General features: G+C 38.9%; 1 protein-coding gene across 1 annotated transcript in view; it reads right to left on the bottom strand.

The window, feature by feature from the left end:
• Window positions 1-17378, bottom strand: part of COL27A1 (collagen type XXVII alpha 1 chain) — a 249264-nt gene that overhangs the window by 20482 nt on the left and 211404 nt on the right. The window contains exons 42-50 of the mRNA XM_074211169.1: window positions 14875-14931; window positions 14509-14562; window positions 14257-14310; window positions 13824-13877; window positions 8879-8932; window positions 8681-8788; window positions 6304-6411; window positions 1780-1887; window positions 191-244 (exon numbers count right to left, since the gene is read on the bottom strand). Coding sequence (XP_074067270.1) covers window positions 191-244; window positions 1780-1887; window positions 6304-6411; window positions 8681-8788; window positions 8879-8932; window positions 13824-13877; window positions 14257-14310; window positions 14509-14562; window positions 14875-14931 — 651 coding nt within the window. The remainder of the gene's footprint in view (window positions 1-190; window positions 245-1779; window positions 1888-6303; window positions 6412-8680; window positions 8789-8878; window positions 8933-13823; window positions 13878-14256; window positions 14311-14508; window positions 14563-14874; window positions 14932-17378) is intronic.

The raw sequence follows: 17378 nt of genomic DNA, 5'->3' as shown, positions 1-17378 counted from the left end.
TCCTTGCCCATGAAAACAAGTAGCATATTTGTCAATTAGATGAGTGAGGAATCAAGTTCTGGTGTGAGCAGGTCAGGGTCAGATGAGAGGGATCCTTGGGAACGGGGTCTGAAGGCTCTCACTAGAATGAGTGCCCAGCTAGATTAACTGAGGAGGCTAGATAGGCCACAACGCCTGGCTGGGATCATACCTTGGGTCCAAAGAGGCCTGCAATTCCAGGGAAGCCCATTTCTCCAAAGTCACCCTGCCAAGAGAGTAAAATAAAAAAAAAACATAAATCCAATTGTGTGTGTGCGTGTGTGTGTGTGTGTGTGTGTGAGAGAGAGAGAGAGAGAGAGAGAGAGAGAGAAAGACAGACAGACAGACAGACAGACAGAGACAGAGACAGAGACAAAGATGAGCAGAAAACTGGTCTTAGGGGGTTTAGTGGAGTCAGAAACTTTAAAAAGAATAATCTCACATACCAACTGGAATTAACTCCTAGTTACTAGACATTTTCCCATTTCCCAACTGGATAAATTAAGGCAGCAATGAGCCAGAGCCATGAGACTAGCCTATGCTAGAGCCAAGAAAAGGATTCAGGAATTCCTGGCTTCTAGTCAGACCACTGGCTCCTTTTCTTAGATGACAGCCTTCTCACTTTCCATAGTTGTGGTTCCCTTCTGAATGGGGGAGAAGGGGGAGAGGAGGAAAGAAGAGGAAGGAGGTTGTCAGCGATCTCCAACCCAGTAAGATCTTTACATAGCCTGTGATCAGTGGCAGCCCCAGGACCACTTGCCAGCAGCCACAAATTGGGACTAGGAGCCTTGTTCCTCTTCCTAGAAAAATGCCTTAGTGGTTCCAAATACCAGATACCAAGGACCCTCCAATCAGAATTTTATTACCAATGCCAGATTAATAAGTCCATTTCTAACATGAAACATAGGCTTCAGTGATCCATGAGAGAGAGAAGTCTTGGATATGAAGTAGGGATGATGATGATGCCCAATAGGCCAAGAAACCATTAGTCACTATCCTACAATGCAGGGGTTCTTGGAGCAGCTGGACCTAAGCAACCTGTTTAAATCAATCCCATGTCCTCTTTCTTTTTACTTTCAAGTTCCCTCTTTTCTAAAAACCAATATCTACATAGCACTTTATATGTTTTTCAAGCCCTTTAAAAACCTCTCAGAACCCTTGACTGCTCCTCAGAGTGTCCCTGGGAAGTCAAGTTGAACAGATATTGTTATGCTCCTTTCATAGATGGGGACACTAAGGGCCAGCATGGTGAAGTGGCCACCCAAGTCTCAGCTAGCTTGTGGCAGAGCTGGGAATAGAATTTAGGTCAGTTACCTCCTGTTCTGTTTTATTTATTTATTTTTTTTGGTTTCCATGTTGTCCCCAGGTAAAAACTTGACTCTTGTTCTCTATTTCTCTGCTTAATCCTTGCTTCTTTCCCATCAGGTCAGGGCAGGATGCCTTTCCCAAAACAACCTTAATTGACTGGGTCAGGTTGACCTCCCAAGGCCCAATTCTGCTCTCTGCTTGAGGGTAATGGACAAGGGGAAGGAGGTCTTTCATTAAATTGGGTGGGGGGGGCGCAGCTAGGTGGAGCAGTGGGTACAGCACTGACCCTGGAGTCAGGAGGACCTGAGTTCAAATCTGGTCTCAGACACTTAATAATTACCTAGCTGTGTGGCCCTGGGCAAGCCGCTTATCCCCATTGCCTTGGAAAAAAAACTAATAAAATAAAAATAAATTAGTGAGGGGAATGTGAGGGAGTCATTCCATAATACTCACCGGTTGGCCTTTGGATCCCAGCTCCCCTTGGCTCCCAGGGAGTCCCGTTCCTCCCTCTGTCCCTCGCTTGCCGGTAGGGCCTAGCTGTCCAGGCAACCCACTTTCACCCTTAAAGAAATATACATGTTAAAAAAGCAGCCTAATACAGGGAGATGTGGCTCACAGGACCAAGCATCTTCTCATCCTGCCCAATGAACACTTCCTGGGATTCTTTGCCATAGAAGTGATAGTAACATTAGATCCATGGGGCAACTCAAAAGATCATAGGATTTTTTTAAATGATATTTTATTCATCCTAATTACATTGAAGACAATTTTAACATTCCTTTTCATAAGAATTTTGAATTCCAAATTTTTTCTCCTTCCTTGTCCCTTCCCTCTTCCCTAAGACAGTAAGCAATTTGATATAGGTTATATATGTGCAATCTTATAATACAAATTTCCATTAATCAAGACCACAGGATTTATAATAGTAAGAGATTTTTAGAATATTGAATATCAGAACTGAAAGGAACCTTAGAAACTAGAATAGCAGAGTAGACATGTTAGAGACCATGTGGTCCAATCTCTTCAATTTACAGATGAAGATAATGAGATCAAAAGAGGTTGTCATTCACCCAACCCGTTCCTCTCAGGATTACTTCTCCTTCATGAAACATCAGCCCTACTAGATGGCCAAGAAACAAGTCTAAGGGGAGAGATGGGCCAGCAGGAGTTAGGGAAAAAGTTGAAGGACAGAACATAGGGTCTACAAGAAAAAGTCAACATTTCCCAGCCTGGAATTTAAGACCATCCACAGTCTAGCTCTAATCTGCATGTTCAGTCATATCACCTAATAGTCACTTGTATAGCCCACAGTGAGTTCTTTCCTCAGATTTCAAGGCTCTAATTATTTCTGCCATTCATTTGAAGTCTGATGCAGACATTTCTTTGATTGTTGTAGGGCTATTTGTACTAATGTCTAAGTTTTGTCTTCCAAACTGGACAACTAAATCCTGAAAGGCAGGGAGAGTATCTTCATATACTCCTTCCTTACCTAGGACTGTGAAGTACAGAGTGGGAGCTCTTTAAATATTATTTATTTATTTTTAATGGGAGGCAGTGTGGTGTGGCAGAAAGAATATTGTATCAAACTCAGAACACTCAAGCTCTAATTCTGTTTTAGCTAGATGACCTTAGTTTTCACCCTGACAAAGTAAAGGTAGAAGTATGGGAGGGTAGATTTGAAAATATACCATAAAACAGTAATTATCAAAACTATAGGGGACTAGATTATTGAGAGATCAGTGAGATAGAATAGAAAATTCAGAATAAGAACAAAATATACATGATCCAAAAAGCACCTAGGCATAGGAATAAAGAACTGGCCTTTAGGGCAGCTAGGTGGCACAGTGGACAGAGCATCAGCCCTAGAATCAGGAGGACCTGAGTTCAGATTCAACCTCAGACACTTAATACTTGCTTAGCTATTGTGACCATGGGTAAGTCACTTAACCCCACTTCCATGAAAAAAGTGTTTTAAAAAGGATTAGCCTTAGGAGTCAGGACAAGCTCTTTCTCTGACAGAGATATTAGCTGTATGATCCTGGGCAGAGCACTTCATTTATCAGCATCTCAGGAAGGCAGCATTTTAGCCCTACAAACTGCATAGAAAGTACAGAACTGAATGGGAAGAGGAAGGTCCTCCCCAGGAGCTCTATATACTGATGAAATCATAGGTCTAAGGGGTGTTAGATGACAAAGTGAATGGGGCACCGATTCTTGAGTCAGGGTGACCAGAGTTCAAATCTGATCTTAGATACTTGATACATATTAGCTGAGTGACCAAGAGCAGGTCACCTAATCCCACTGATGCCCTAAAAAAAGACTCTCAGGTCTAGTAAAAATCATTTAATCAATCAATCAATCAGCATTTATTGCTTACTCTGTTACTCCTGGGGAGAAAGGTTAAAAACATGATTCCTACCTTTCAGGAGCTAATGAAAGAGCCAACAAGAAAATAAAATGTAAAGACATGAGAGATAAAAGTGCAAATGGGACATAACCTGGAGGGAAGGCACCAGGAACAGGGAGGGAGGATGGAGAAAAGATGAGAAAGTGAGGAAGATCTCTTGCAGAAGAAAGAGTTTGTGTTTGTGTGTGTGTGTGTGTGAATGAGATAGCTGTGTATATATATATATATATATTGATCTCACACTTGTAAATAATGAAATATTATATATGTATACTATATACATACAATGATATACATTACAAATACAATGATATAATATATATTATATAACTCACACACACATATTATGAGATGCTACTTGTAAAACCCTTAACTTTAACCTAATATCTGGCACAAAGTACTACTTTTCTTCTTTCTTTTTGATAGATATTATATTTAAAGAAAAAAGATATGAAAAGATTACAATATGGTGAGATCAAAATGATTACTCAACAAAATTTATTGGGGAAATAGGATAGCAACATGGCAAAAATATCCGATTCATACTTCGTATCACATGTCACAATAAATTCTGATTGAATTGGAAATTTAATATGTCAATTTTACTATTTAAACAGGATTAGTGATTTGATTGATGTGGATACTCCTTTCACCAATGTAAATTCAAATTTATCTATAAATTATATTGTCTTGTATGAGATGTGGTAGTTGGAAAAGCTTCTAGCCTGATGACCAATTTTCCGGATGAAGCTCCCTAAGCTTTGCCAGGATGATACCTGACTACAAACACTCAGTCAATCCCCATCCAGCTAGAGCTCAGTCTTTCCAGTTCAGTAGGTTCTATCAGAACTTGTGCTCTGTTGGCAAAGCCTTGATGAGCTGAGTCATTCCTATAGCTCATCAGAGGAGAACTGTAGTAGATTGTTTTTTCTTTTGGTTTTTGCAAGGCAATGGAGTTTAGTGACTTGCCCAAGGTCACACAACTAGGTAATTATTAAGTGCCTCCTGACTCCAGGGCCAGTGCTCTATCCACTGCCCCACCTAGTTGCTCTAAAGGATTTTTTAAATTAAAAAAGTGAAGAAAAAGAATATTACATTGATCTCAGTTATGAAGAGGAAAGGAAAAGAAAAGCAAGGAAGGAAATTCTTATTTATTCAACAAGTGGAAGTTACTACTGAAGACGAAAGAGATGAATTTGGTACAACAAATAGTGATGTATGTAATAGAAAAGAAAAGGAAACATATTAAGGAAAATATTTACAGTAAACATTTCTGATAAAAATTGACATCCAGAGTCTTTAAGAAATGAATATAAATAATAGATTTCCCCAAAGGACTTTCATTTCTGTGCCTCCAAATCTATCATTCCCTAAGTCTAGACTATATTCCTTCCTCACCTCTGCCTATTATAATCCTTATCTTCTTTCAAGATGCCATTTCTTCTGTGAATCCTTTCTGGATCTCCCTTCCTAGTTGCTAATGTTCTCTGTCCCTCTTCAAATTATTTTATATTTAATAAAATTGTTAAATTTTTATTTAAATCATATTTAAATTATTTACAATTTTTTAAATGTTAAATTTTTACCAAAAAAATTCCTATATTTAATTATATATTTTGTGTCCTTCCAGTAAAATGTGAACTTCTTAAGGGCAGATACTGGATTGATTAGTCTTTGTCCCCACAAGGGACACTGCTTTGGGCATTATAGAGGTAAGAACCTTTATTAAGAAATAAATGTTTATTGAATTACTGGATTGATTATTCAAAGCATATGAACAGACTATCCTTGAAGGAGTAAATTATTAACAATAATTTGAAAAACAGTTCAAAGTCCCTACTAAACAGAAAAATGCACATCACAGATTGGATGGTCCCTAAAAACTCTTACTGTTCTTACCATTCTATGGATCTATGAATCTCTACTTATTACCTGTGAGATCATGGGCATATATCTTTATTTCTCTAGATCTTGGTTTCCTCATATGTAAAACAATTGGATTAGATTATATGATCCTTTCAATTCCTTCCAATTCTAAATTAATGAGTCTATGAAACTAGGAATGTCTAGTCTAAAAGGAAGATAGCTGCAACAGAGGATGCCTGTATGTCTACATTTAGCCAGCAGGGGGAAGCAATGCTTCTATCTCTAATCCTACATGGTTTTTAGTTTGGATTTTTTTAACCTAATCTATAGTGTTTTAGGAGGTCTGAGGCAAGAACTCTGAAGAAAAATTAGAAATCTATATAGTATCCTGGAATAGTAGAAAGAATCCTGGATTTGAAAGTCATAGGACTTGGGTTTAAATTCTACCTTTGTAACTAGCTTATTAGTTATATGACCACAGACAAGTCAGTTACCTAGATCCTCTGAGTCTAAGTTTCTTGATATTTAAAATTAGGGTGATGAACTAGAAGACCTCTAAGGTCCTTTCCAGATCTCTATCTTTGATTTATGATCCCTGAATCACCATCAAATACCTCCCCAAAAGATAACTCTAAGAAATGGTCCCAAGCTGTACCACATTATTTCCTTGCCTAAGAAAAGAGGTAGGATGGAAATAGACTCACCTTGAATCCTGGTGGTCCCTGAGCTCCAGGCAAACCAGCCACACCTGGATTTCCTCTCCTGCCTGCAGGACCAATGGGTCCAGCTTCTCCATCATCTCCCTGTTCCCCCTAAATGAAGTTAGACAAAAAGGTAATTTTTGTTTCTGAAGACACAGGCTTCCAGGGAGACCTGGGAAGCATAAGAGTCTAGAAAGACTGCAAGAACATAAGTTGTAGGGTGAGGGGTAGATGTCATGCCTAAGAAGGAATTCCCAGTCTCTGAGGTACTATTAGAAAAGGTAGTTGATTCCAGGGATTCAATGAAAAAAAAGTGCAAAAGAAGGTGGCTTAGGCTTACCAGATCTAAAATTATAAAAATTATAAAGCATCAGTCATCAAAACTGTCTGGTATTGGCTAAGAAATACAGTGGTGGATCAGTGGAATAGATTAGGTGCAGTAGCAGGAAATGATTATAGTAATCTGCTGTTTGATAAACCCAGAGTCCAGCTGTTGGGATAAAAACTCTCTCTTTGATAAAAACTGTTAGGAAAATTGGAAGTTACTATAGAAGAAACTTAGATTAGACCAAAACCTCATACCCTATACCAAGATAAGATCAAAATGGGTGCAGGATTTAGACATAAAAAACAATATTATAAGCAAACTAGAAGATCAAGGGGTAGTTTACCTGTCAGATCTATGGAAAGGGAAGCAGTTTATGATCAAGGGAGAGATAGAGAACATCATTAAAAACAAACTAGATAATTTTGATTACATTAAATTAAAAAGCTTTTGCACAGACAAAACCACTGTAACCAAGATCAAAAGAAATGTAGTAAATTGGAAAACAATTTTTATAACTAGTATTTCTGACAAAGGACTCACTTCTAAAATATACAGAGAACTGAGTCAAATTTTCAAAAAAAAAAAGGCATTTCCCATTTGACAAACAGTGAAAGGATATACAAAGGCAATTTACAGATAAGGAAATCAAAACAATCCATAGTCATATGAAAAACTGCTCTAAATCATTACTTATTAGAGAAATGCAAATTAAAGCATCTCTGAGGTGCCACCTCACATCTCTCAGACAGTCCAATATGACCAGAAAGGACAATGATCAATATTGGAAGGAATGTAGGAAATCTGGGACATTAATACATTGTTAATGGAGCTGTGAATTCATCTAACCTTTCTAAAGAGAAATTTGGAATTATGCACAAAGGGCAACAAAAATGTGCATACCCTTTGATCCAGCAATACCATTACTGGGTCTGAACCATGAAGAACATAAAAAACATAAGAACATAAAAACCATAAAAAACATCACTTGCACAAAAATATTCATAGCAGCTCTGTGGTGGCAAAGAATTGGAAATCAAGTAAATGTCCTTCAATTGGGGGAAATGGCTTAACAAACTGTGGTATATGTATGTGATGGAACACAATTGTTCCATTAGAAACCAGGAGGGATGGGAATTCAGGGAAGCCTGGAAGGATTTTCATGAACTGATGCTCAATGGGATGAGCAAAACCAGAAAAACACTGTACACCCTAACAGCAACATGGGGGTGATGATCAACCTTGATGGACTTGCTTATTCCATCAGTGCAACAATCAGGGACAGTTTTGGGCTATCTGCAATGGAGAATACTATCTGTAACCAGAGAAAGAATTGTGGAGTTTGAACAAAGACTAAAGATTAAATTTAGGGGAAAAAATGTTATCTTATTATGTAATTTTGCCATCTCTTATACTTTTTCTTCCTTAAGGATATGATTTCACTCATCACATTCAACTTACATCAATATATACCATGAAAACAATGTAAAGACTAAGAGACTGCCTTCTGTGAAAGTGGGGGGAAGGAAGCAAGAATAGGGGAAAAGTTGTAAAACAAAATAAATAAAATCTTTCTATTAAAAAAAGGTAGTTGAAAGAAGTTTGTGGAATTGAGGTAGGGTGGAGTATGTGATGATTTTGTGTGTGTGTGTGTGTGTGTGTGTGTGTGTGTGTGTGTATTTATACTTTAATTGAATTTAGACCCTATTCTCTGGATTATTTTATTCTCTGTATTTATATTCCCTAAAAGCACCTAGTACACAGAAGGTGAGTAATAGATGCATGTTGACTAATTGAATAGAAGGTAGTTTGATTCCATTCAACTCAAGCCAACATTTTCTTCTCTAAGGTCCCTCCCAGCTCTGACATTCTCTAGTCTCAGGCTCCTCCGATTATTGACATTCTCTATTTTAAGATTCATTCAGCCATTGCCATTTTAGATCCTAAGGTCTCTTCCAGTTTTGTGCTTTTATGGTATAGTCTCTTCTCAAGTCTTCCTCCCACGTGAATAAGTTAGAGATAACTCACACTCAGAGTTCCAGCTATTCTGCTTACCTGCTGTCCAGCTTGGCCATCCTTCCCAGGAACTCCATCCTGACCAGGGGGTCCTTCTTGGCCTTGTCTTCCTACCACTCCTCGAGGCCCTGGCTGCCCCACCAGACCCTGGAGACCCAAAGAGACCAGATGAGGTTGGGAAAGATGTTAGGCTAAGGGAGGCATCAAGATGAAGAGGATGCCCTCAAGACTACTCACCTGCATTCCTCGACTGCCAGCTTCTCCACGCTTTCCTTGTTTACCTTTCTGACCCTGAAAAATCAAGAAAATTACTTCAGGTCTGAGCCAAGAAGAGGGCCATAAAAGAGAATCAAACTTCCCTTGTACTTAGGACTTCAGCAGATTGAAAGCAGAAGCTAGGTAGCCAGGATAGTGTGCTGGGCCTAGAGGCAGGAAGACCTGAGTTCAAATTGGACCTCAAATACTTCCTAGCTGTATAACTCTGCATAAGTCACTTCCCTCTGCAGAAAACCCTTCCAATATTTTTGCCAATAAAACCTCATGAAGATTTAGACACAATTGAAACTATCAAACAACAAGAAAAGCCATCCTGTAAAGGTTTAGAAGATAGATAACAGACTATATCTCTGTCTCTTTCTCTGTTACCTGAGAACTAGTCATCCTCAGGGTGATGACTTTTTCAGTCATATCTCCTCTTGACAACTATTTCCTAAGTCATTGCAGAGGGTTTGCAATCTATGTTGATCTAGGGATTACCCATTCTAAAGAAATCATTGTTCCTTGAAGGATGGACATATTTGTTATTAATGATAGCATCTATCTCCATGCTTCAACAATCCTGAAAGACCTGTGACCTCTAAGGAGACCCCAGAGTGAGATCTCGGGAGATCTCCTGACTCTTCCATCAATCTTCAACATCACAGGATCTGGAGTGGAAAGGAAACTTAAAGGTCTGAGTCCAACCTCCTTGATTTGATATACAAGGAAACTAAGGCCCAGAGTATGTAAGGGATTTGCTCAAGGTCCCGCAGATAGTTAAGAAATAGTACTGAGATTTGATCTCATGTCCTAGGATTAGAAGGGATTTCTGTTGCATGAATATTGTGTGAATTAGGTTAAGATCAATAATTCGACCTTTGGTGTTTTTAGGTACAAGTCCCATCCTTATCTTTTAAGGGTTGTTTATGGACCACAAGATTATAAATCAGATCTGGAAAAGGCCTCAGAGGCCATCTCATACAATTCCTTGATTCAGGATGTGAATAGAATCCTGGACTTGGGAGTCCAGAAGATCTGAGTTCCAATTCTGCCTTCAAACAAGATAACCTACTGCAATTACTCTGTTGACCTTAAAGCATGATGTAATGGCTAATGATTATTATCGTTGTTGTTGTTATTATCAATAATAATATGACCTGGGACAGTGTTGTGAAAAGGAGAAGGTAGAGAAGGCAACTGATTCTATGGACCCAGAGGATTCAGAGGAAGGAATTTCAGCAATCATTTAGTCCAGATCCATCATTTTACAAATGGGGAAATTGAGACTTTAGAAGGAATGCATCTTGTCCAAGAGCACAACAATTCAAAGAGCAGGAATTTGATCCTACCTTGTTCCAAACTTAGTACTCTTTTTTTTGTTTGTTTGCTTGTTGTTTTGTTTTGTTTTATTTTGGGTTTTTTGCAAGACAATGGGGTTAAGTGACTTGCCTAAGGTCACACAACTAAGTATTACATGTCTAAGACCACATTTGAACTCAGGTCCTCCTGACTCCAGGGCTAGTACTTAATGTATTGTGCCACCTAGATGCTCCCTGAATACTCTTTCTACCACTCTTCTCCTTCTGTCTTCCAGAATAACTTCACATTCTTATAGTGTTTAACAATTGCTAAAGCACTGGCCTCACAACAGTTCAATCACAAAGAACCCTATGCCTTAGTAGATCCCACCTCCACACTCCTAATAACCATGTGGCCCACTTGGACAGCAGGATCCCCTTCTTGTCATTGCCTCATTCCCCAGAGACTAAACCTTGCCTTAAAGAATTAAGTAATTACAGAATGAATCCTAGCAACCATGAATGTCCTCTGTGACTATCTGGGCCAGGAAATTCTCACTAGACCCTCCTCTTTACCTAGGTACCTGGTACCCAGTTGGTATTTAATAAAAAAAAAAACAAACTGATTTTGACAACAGATGGAAGAATTTTAGGAGGACAAGTAAAAGGAACTCCATGACCAGGAGATGGCAGCAGAGAAAGACTTTTGATAGAGCCCAAAGTCACACTTGTTAAATTGTCATATTCCTCAAGAGCAGGGGACAACAGTTATGAGTTACAAGCAAGAATGTGGCAGATCAAATAGAGTTGAAAGAGAGGATGATCCAGGGAATGGTCCAGGGCCCTGGGGGTCACAGAGGGGCTCCTAAGCAGATGTGTCATCAAGTACCATCTTCTGCCTAAAGCTTTTCTTGATTCCCCTTAATTTCCAGTGTACCCCTTCCCTAACTTCCCTGTATTTATCTATTTATTGTATGTAAAATATATGCATTGGTCTCTGTATGTATGCATATATATGTGCCCCCACACACACGTATGTACTTGCTATCACCTTCATTAGAAAGCAAGCTTCTTGCAAGTAAAGATTGTTCTATTCTTTGTATTGCTACCCCCAGTACTTACTTAGCATAGTACGAGATGAATAGTAGATGCTTAAGGAATACCTGGTCGATTAATTGACTGATTCTTACCACTTTCATTACCTCTACAGCTTCTCTTTCTTCCCCCATTTCTATTCTCATCCTTCTTTATCTTTCCTTCATCCCTCTTTGCCCTATTTCCCCTTTTGCTTTGCCTCCTGACTTTTCTTCTTTCTGACTTCCTTGCCCCTGCTTTCACTCAGACCCACCAGGGTGAGCTGATAATCCTTTGTGCTGCCCAGAAACCCCTTAAGATCATAGAGCTAATTGAGGCTCAGCTGTATCCTCTGGTTAAGTTAGGTGAGCAGTCTGGCTGATGCTCAACACCTCTCTTCCCAGAGCCAGGAAATCCCAAGGTGATAGAAGGTGGGTAGGCAACAAAAAGCACTGGTCTAAGAGCCTGGAGACCTAGAAAAGGTGAGAGTCTAAACAAGTCCTTTTTTTCTGGACTTAAGCTTCATCATTTGCCAAATGAAGGGGCTAGACTAACTTGTCTCTATACATCCCACTGTTGTTCAGTTTGTGTTGACCCCGTGAATAAGAACACATCAAGTCCAGTTACGCTTCAAAACCTCCAGAAGTTGGTCCAAGCTCTTGTTGTTTGCCTTCAATCTTTCTGAGCATCAGAGTCTTTACTAATAGTCTCATCTTTTTATTATGTGTTTCAGTATTTAATTTAATATGTTTAAGTATTCAAGCTTCAACTCCACAATTTGAACTTCCAGTGAACAATCTGAATTAATTTCTTTAAGTATTGGCTGATTTGACCTTCTTGCTATCCAAAGGACTTTCAAGTCTTCTCCAGAACAATTCTAAAGCGTCAATTCTGTGGCACTCACCTTTCCTTATTGTCCAGCTCTCACAATAATACATTGCTATTGTAAAGATCATAATTCTGACTTATATGGATCTTTGTCTTCAAGGTAATAATATCTCTGCCTTTTAGTCTGTTGTCCATATTTGTCATCATCTTCCTTGCAAAAAGCAAGCATCTTTTCATTTCATGTCTGCATTCACCATTTCAGTGATCTTTGAACTCAAGATATAAGTTAAATAAAGTGACAATATAGAGCCTTGTCATACTACTTTTCCAATCTTAAATCAATCAAATGTTTTATTCTGCTTCCGGACTCACATACAAGTTCCTTTGGAGACAGGTAAGATGGCACAGTATTTCCATCTCTTTGAAGACTTAACACATTTTGTTGTGATCCACATGGGCAAAGGCTTTAGTTTAGTTAATGAAACAGAAGTAGATGTTTTTTTTCTGGAACTCCCTTTCTCCATAATCCAATGAATGTTGGCAATTACCATCAATTGTCTGACTCTTTGAAAACCATCCTGCTCTTCTGGTAATTCTTGATTCCCATATCTCTGAAGCAAAATCTTAATCATTACCTTGCTGGCTTGTGAAATTAGTTCAGTGTTTGGTAATTTGACATTTGACATTGACCTTCTTTAAGCTGATTTTTCCAAACCAGAGACTACTGTTGAGTTTTTCAAATTTGTTGGCATATTGAGTAAAACACTTTAACAGCATCATCTTTTAGGATTTTAAATAGCTCTGCTAAAATCCCATAATTCTACTAGTCTTTTTATTAGCATATATCCTAAGGCCCACTTGACTTCATTCTGCTGTATATTTGGCTCTAAATCAATAACCACATCAGGAGAAAGGGAGTTTGAATTCAGCCTCAGGCACTTGACTCTAACTAGCTGAGTGACCTTGGGCAAATCACTTAATTCTGATTGCTCGCTTCCAGGGCCATCTCCAGTTGTCCTGATTCATATCTGGCTGCTGGACCCAAATGGCTCTGGAGGAGAAAGTGAGGCTGGTGACTTAACATAGTCCCCTCACTCAAATCCAATTCATGTTGCTTGTCATCTTCCTGATGATGATGGTGGGTCTTCTTCAAAAAATGTACAAACATCATTCTCTTTCCACTTTTTAATCTCTTCTACTTCTGTTAAGTTCTGACTATTTTTATCATGCTCATTTTTACATGAAACATTCCCTTGATATCTCAAATTTTCTTGAGAGATCTCTTATGTTTTCTATTCTATTTTTTTGTCTATTTCTTAAGAAAACCTTCATTTCTCTTCTTGCTCTTTTCTGGAATTCTGAGTTCAGCTGGATATATCTGGCCCTTTCTCCTTTCCCCTTTACTTCCCACCTTTCTTCAATTATTTATAAAATCTCATCAAACAGTTCTTTTTTTTTCCTTGCTACTACACACAGTAGTTCCCCTCTGTACTTTATGTTCTAAGATTTCATGTTCTGAGATTCTCTAAATTCTCTAAATTGTATTATCATAATCCTCCCACTTTATCATTTTATCTAAGGTCCCTTCTAAATCCAAGTTAATATTCTAGATTCTAGAATTCTAGGTCTTAGGGATCCTCTACCATTTTATGATTATGATTCATATGGTTTTAGTATCAGGGTAAGGGGTGACACAGGTCTTGGGAAAAGATAGAAAGTCTCACCTCTTCACCCTTTGATCCTTTGGGTCCTGGTCGTCCCTGGGGTCCAGGATGTCCCTGGAAATCAAAACAAAAGAAAGATTTGGCCTGGAATTCTTTTCTCAGAGGGATACAGGTCCAATTGGGGAAATAGTTCTGATTTTGGGCAGATGGTCAAGGAAGTCCCTGGGGTCCCTACCCAGGGAACAGTCTAGGGCGTGGGGCCATCTTTGAAGATCACTGGAAAGCAATAGAGTAACTGGTTTGGGTGGCATCAAACCCAGTCCCTCCCTTGCCAGATCCTGATGCTGAAAGTCCATGAATCTAGAATTCTAGAAAGTTGTTTCTAAAGTCTTGAAGAGGAGAAGTAGTAGAATGATTGCTTCAAGATAAAGAGGTCTTTAATTTTTAATGCATGGTTCTTATTTGAGAGAAGAAAACAAAATGTTTCACTCACCGGTAAGCCTTGCTGGCCAGCTTTTCCTCTGCTTCCTTCAAGACCCTCCTGGCCCTGCAGAGAATAGATACACTAAGTTACCTTTTACCCTGACTGGTATAGGTTGTCTTCTTATCCAATCCTGTTGGGCTATTTTCCCTTTTGATATGCTTCCTCCCCTCATTATGCTGTTGACTAATGAGAGTATTTTTGCCAGAGAGGAGGGACCTCCAAATCATGGCCTTTGCTCAAGGATTGACCATTGATACTTACAGGATATCCAGGATCTCCAGGCTCCCCTCTGTCTCCATGATCACCCACTGGACCCTGCAGATCACAAGTAACAGAAACTGAGTGGTCACCATTAATTAGGGGGTTATTAACCTGTGCTAACACAGGTTAGGCAGGTAGGTTTGGATCCATAACTATGGATCCCCAACCATAGCAACTTTCTCTATCCCTCCATGGATATCTTGGCCACAGTCACTTGGAGTAGCTTGTGTGGAAGAAGGAGCAAAAATCTGGCCAATGGAAGCAGGAAATACAAGACCTTTTCCAGTCTAAGTCAGATGACTACCTCTCCTCTACCATATCTTCTCTAAGGAAGGGGAGATGGGGAAAGGAAGGGGAGGGACTTACCCTATCTCCAGGAGGCCCTGGAGGGCCCTCAATCTTCCCATCATCACCTTGTTCTCCCTGTGGATAAAGAGCAAGGCATTAGGGAGCACTTCCACGGAGCCATCAAGAAGTTGACAGATTCTGCTGCCTAAACTGGCTGTAAGGAAGGTATCTGGGAACCCGAAGATGTGAATAGTTCTGTGAGGGAAAATCATGTCTAGATTCAGGCCTCTACATAGGGGTCCCTGTGATATGGGAATAGTTCTCTCTGGTCCTTTGGAGAGATGCTGATTCACCAAACAGATAAAGAATAATGGGGAAAGGGAAGGTAGGTAAGTCTGGAGGGTCTCTCTGATCATAGTAGATACTTAAACTAGAAAAACCAGACTTTAAGAATAGCTCAAAAGATGAAGTTGTGTCAATTGACCCAGTGAATTTGCATATACTAGAGACAAACAATAGAAAATGATGAAGATAGAAGAATGAAAATTTGTACTTCAAAGTAAAAATGCTGTATCTGCTTATGTTTGTGCTTAAAATTTATTTGCACAGAAAATAGAGATGAGAGTAAATTATAGTACAATTACAAAAATCATAAAAAATTTTGATGACCCTGTTGACACACTTTCTAGTGATTGCTGATCAACATTTATCATATTAAACTAATTGCCTGAGATTCTATTGGCCTGGAACATGTACTGGGTGTCTATGCTCCAGGCAACCCTGATCATTAATCTCTCTCAGATTTCTGACCCACTAAATGGCAGAGAAGCAAGGCCATTACAGACAACTACTGGTTTCAGACTTTTCAAAACTTGTGCCTGACTTAAGGCTCTTTAGCCCCAGATCACACAATGGGGGAGGGGGGGAATATTAGCTCCCTGAGATGATTTAGTTCAAAGATTCTCAAACATTTTTAACCTCAAGAGTCCTTAAAAGTTATTGGGGATTCTGAGTTTTTGTTATATGGGTTATACCTATTAATATTTACTATATTAGAAATTAAAATCTCTTAGTATTTTTAAGAAAATAGTTTTGACCAGGAAGATCTTCTGAAAAGGTCTTAGGGAACTCCAGAGGTTTCCTTTTTTCCTGAAAATAGCTGACCAAGTCAAACCCTTTCACTTCACAGAAGAGGAAAATGAGAGACAAAATAACTTTTCTAGAGTCATACATCTAGTTAATGGCAGAGCTAAGACTAGAACCCAGCCTTCTTAATTTAACTAAAATAAATCATCATTAAGTATCTAGTAGGTACAAAGTCACTAAACTCAATTGTTGACAGACTCCAGTTAAAATGCTCTTTCTCTCCACAAAGAGCTGGACTCTCAAATAAATATTGACTAGCCCAACTCCTTACTAACTGTGTGACTCTGGAATAGTCACTTAATCTTGTGCCTCAGTTTCCTTATCTATGAAAAGAAGGCACTGGACTTGATGACCTCTAAGATTCCTTTCGGCTCTAAATTTGTCCTTGCAAGCTATGAGAACTTCAGCCTTTTGTTTGCTTCCAAGGCTGGAAGTCTTTTGAGGGGCAGTTGTTCTGATAGAACAGAAATTCTTAACTTATGTTCATGTACTTATATTTTAAAAAATATTTTGATACATGTATTTCAACATAATTGGTTTCTATTATTATCCTATGACTTTTATTTTATGTATTTAAGCCATTATTCCAAGAAGGGGTCCATAGATTTTATCAAACCGCCAAAGGAGTCAATGCAGTTAAATATCCCTGCAGTAGAGTATAAGCTCTTTGAGGAAAGAGACTATCTCATTTTTTTATGTCATACCCCCAGCATCTAATAAAGCATCTTGCACATAATAGGTGCTTAAAAATGGAGTTGAATATCTGTCTAATTTCCATGCTCCTGAGGTTCTTGAGGCAACTACCTCTCCTTCTCAAGACCACTGAACTATTCCATTTTTGACCCTGGCTCTGTTGATAGTCTTGGGCCAAGAGAGTTTAGGAATTTGATTTATGGTTGCCTCAGATATCAGGTTACTCACTTCCTATGAGGCCAGGGCATCATTTTGTCACTAAAGGTTCATCTTAGCAATGATGCAGGGATAAGCACCCTGTTGACCTGTAAAGGTCTCAATTCTTCCTTCAGGGGTCAAGTTCTACCAAGCCACCACATTATTGTGGGCTAACCAGCCCCCTCCCACTTCCCTAACAGCCAAGTTAGTCAAGGAGAGACAGCTAAAGAGCAAATACACTCAGATGAAAATAAAAAAAAAAACACAAGAGGGATAAGACCAACTAAAATTTATACATATATATATATATATATATATATATATATATATATATGTTAAAGTTTCCAGTTGACTGATAAGAGAAGTTGCCAAAGTGCAGGTATCTGAGTCCATTAGCCTCCCCTGGGGATTCCCACCCTATGGGATAACAGAAGTAGTCTACAATTCCTACCAGATTCCTATCTGACAACAATTAGCCCCCAAAGAGAAAAAAAAAAGAAACAACCAAGCTTAGGGAAGAAGAATTCCATAGCATAAACAGTACC

The sequence above is a fragment of the Macrotis lagotis genome, chromosome 1 (assembly GCF_037893015.1).
Source record: "Macrotis lagotis isolate mMagLag1 chromosome 1, bilby.v1.9.chrom.fasta, whole genome shotgun sequence".
Classification (NCBI taxonomy): Eukaryota; Metazoa; Chordata; class Mammalia; order Peramelemorphia; family Peramelidae; genus Macrotis; species Macrotis lagotis.
This window is presented reverse-complemented; position numbering and strand designations above follow the sequence as displayed.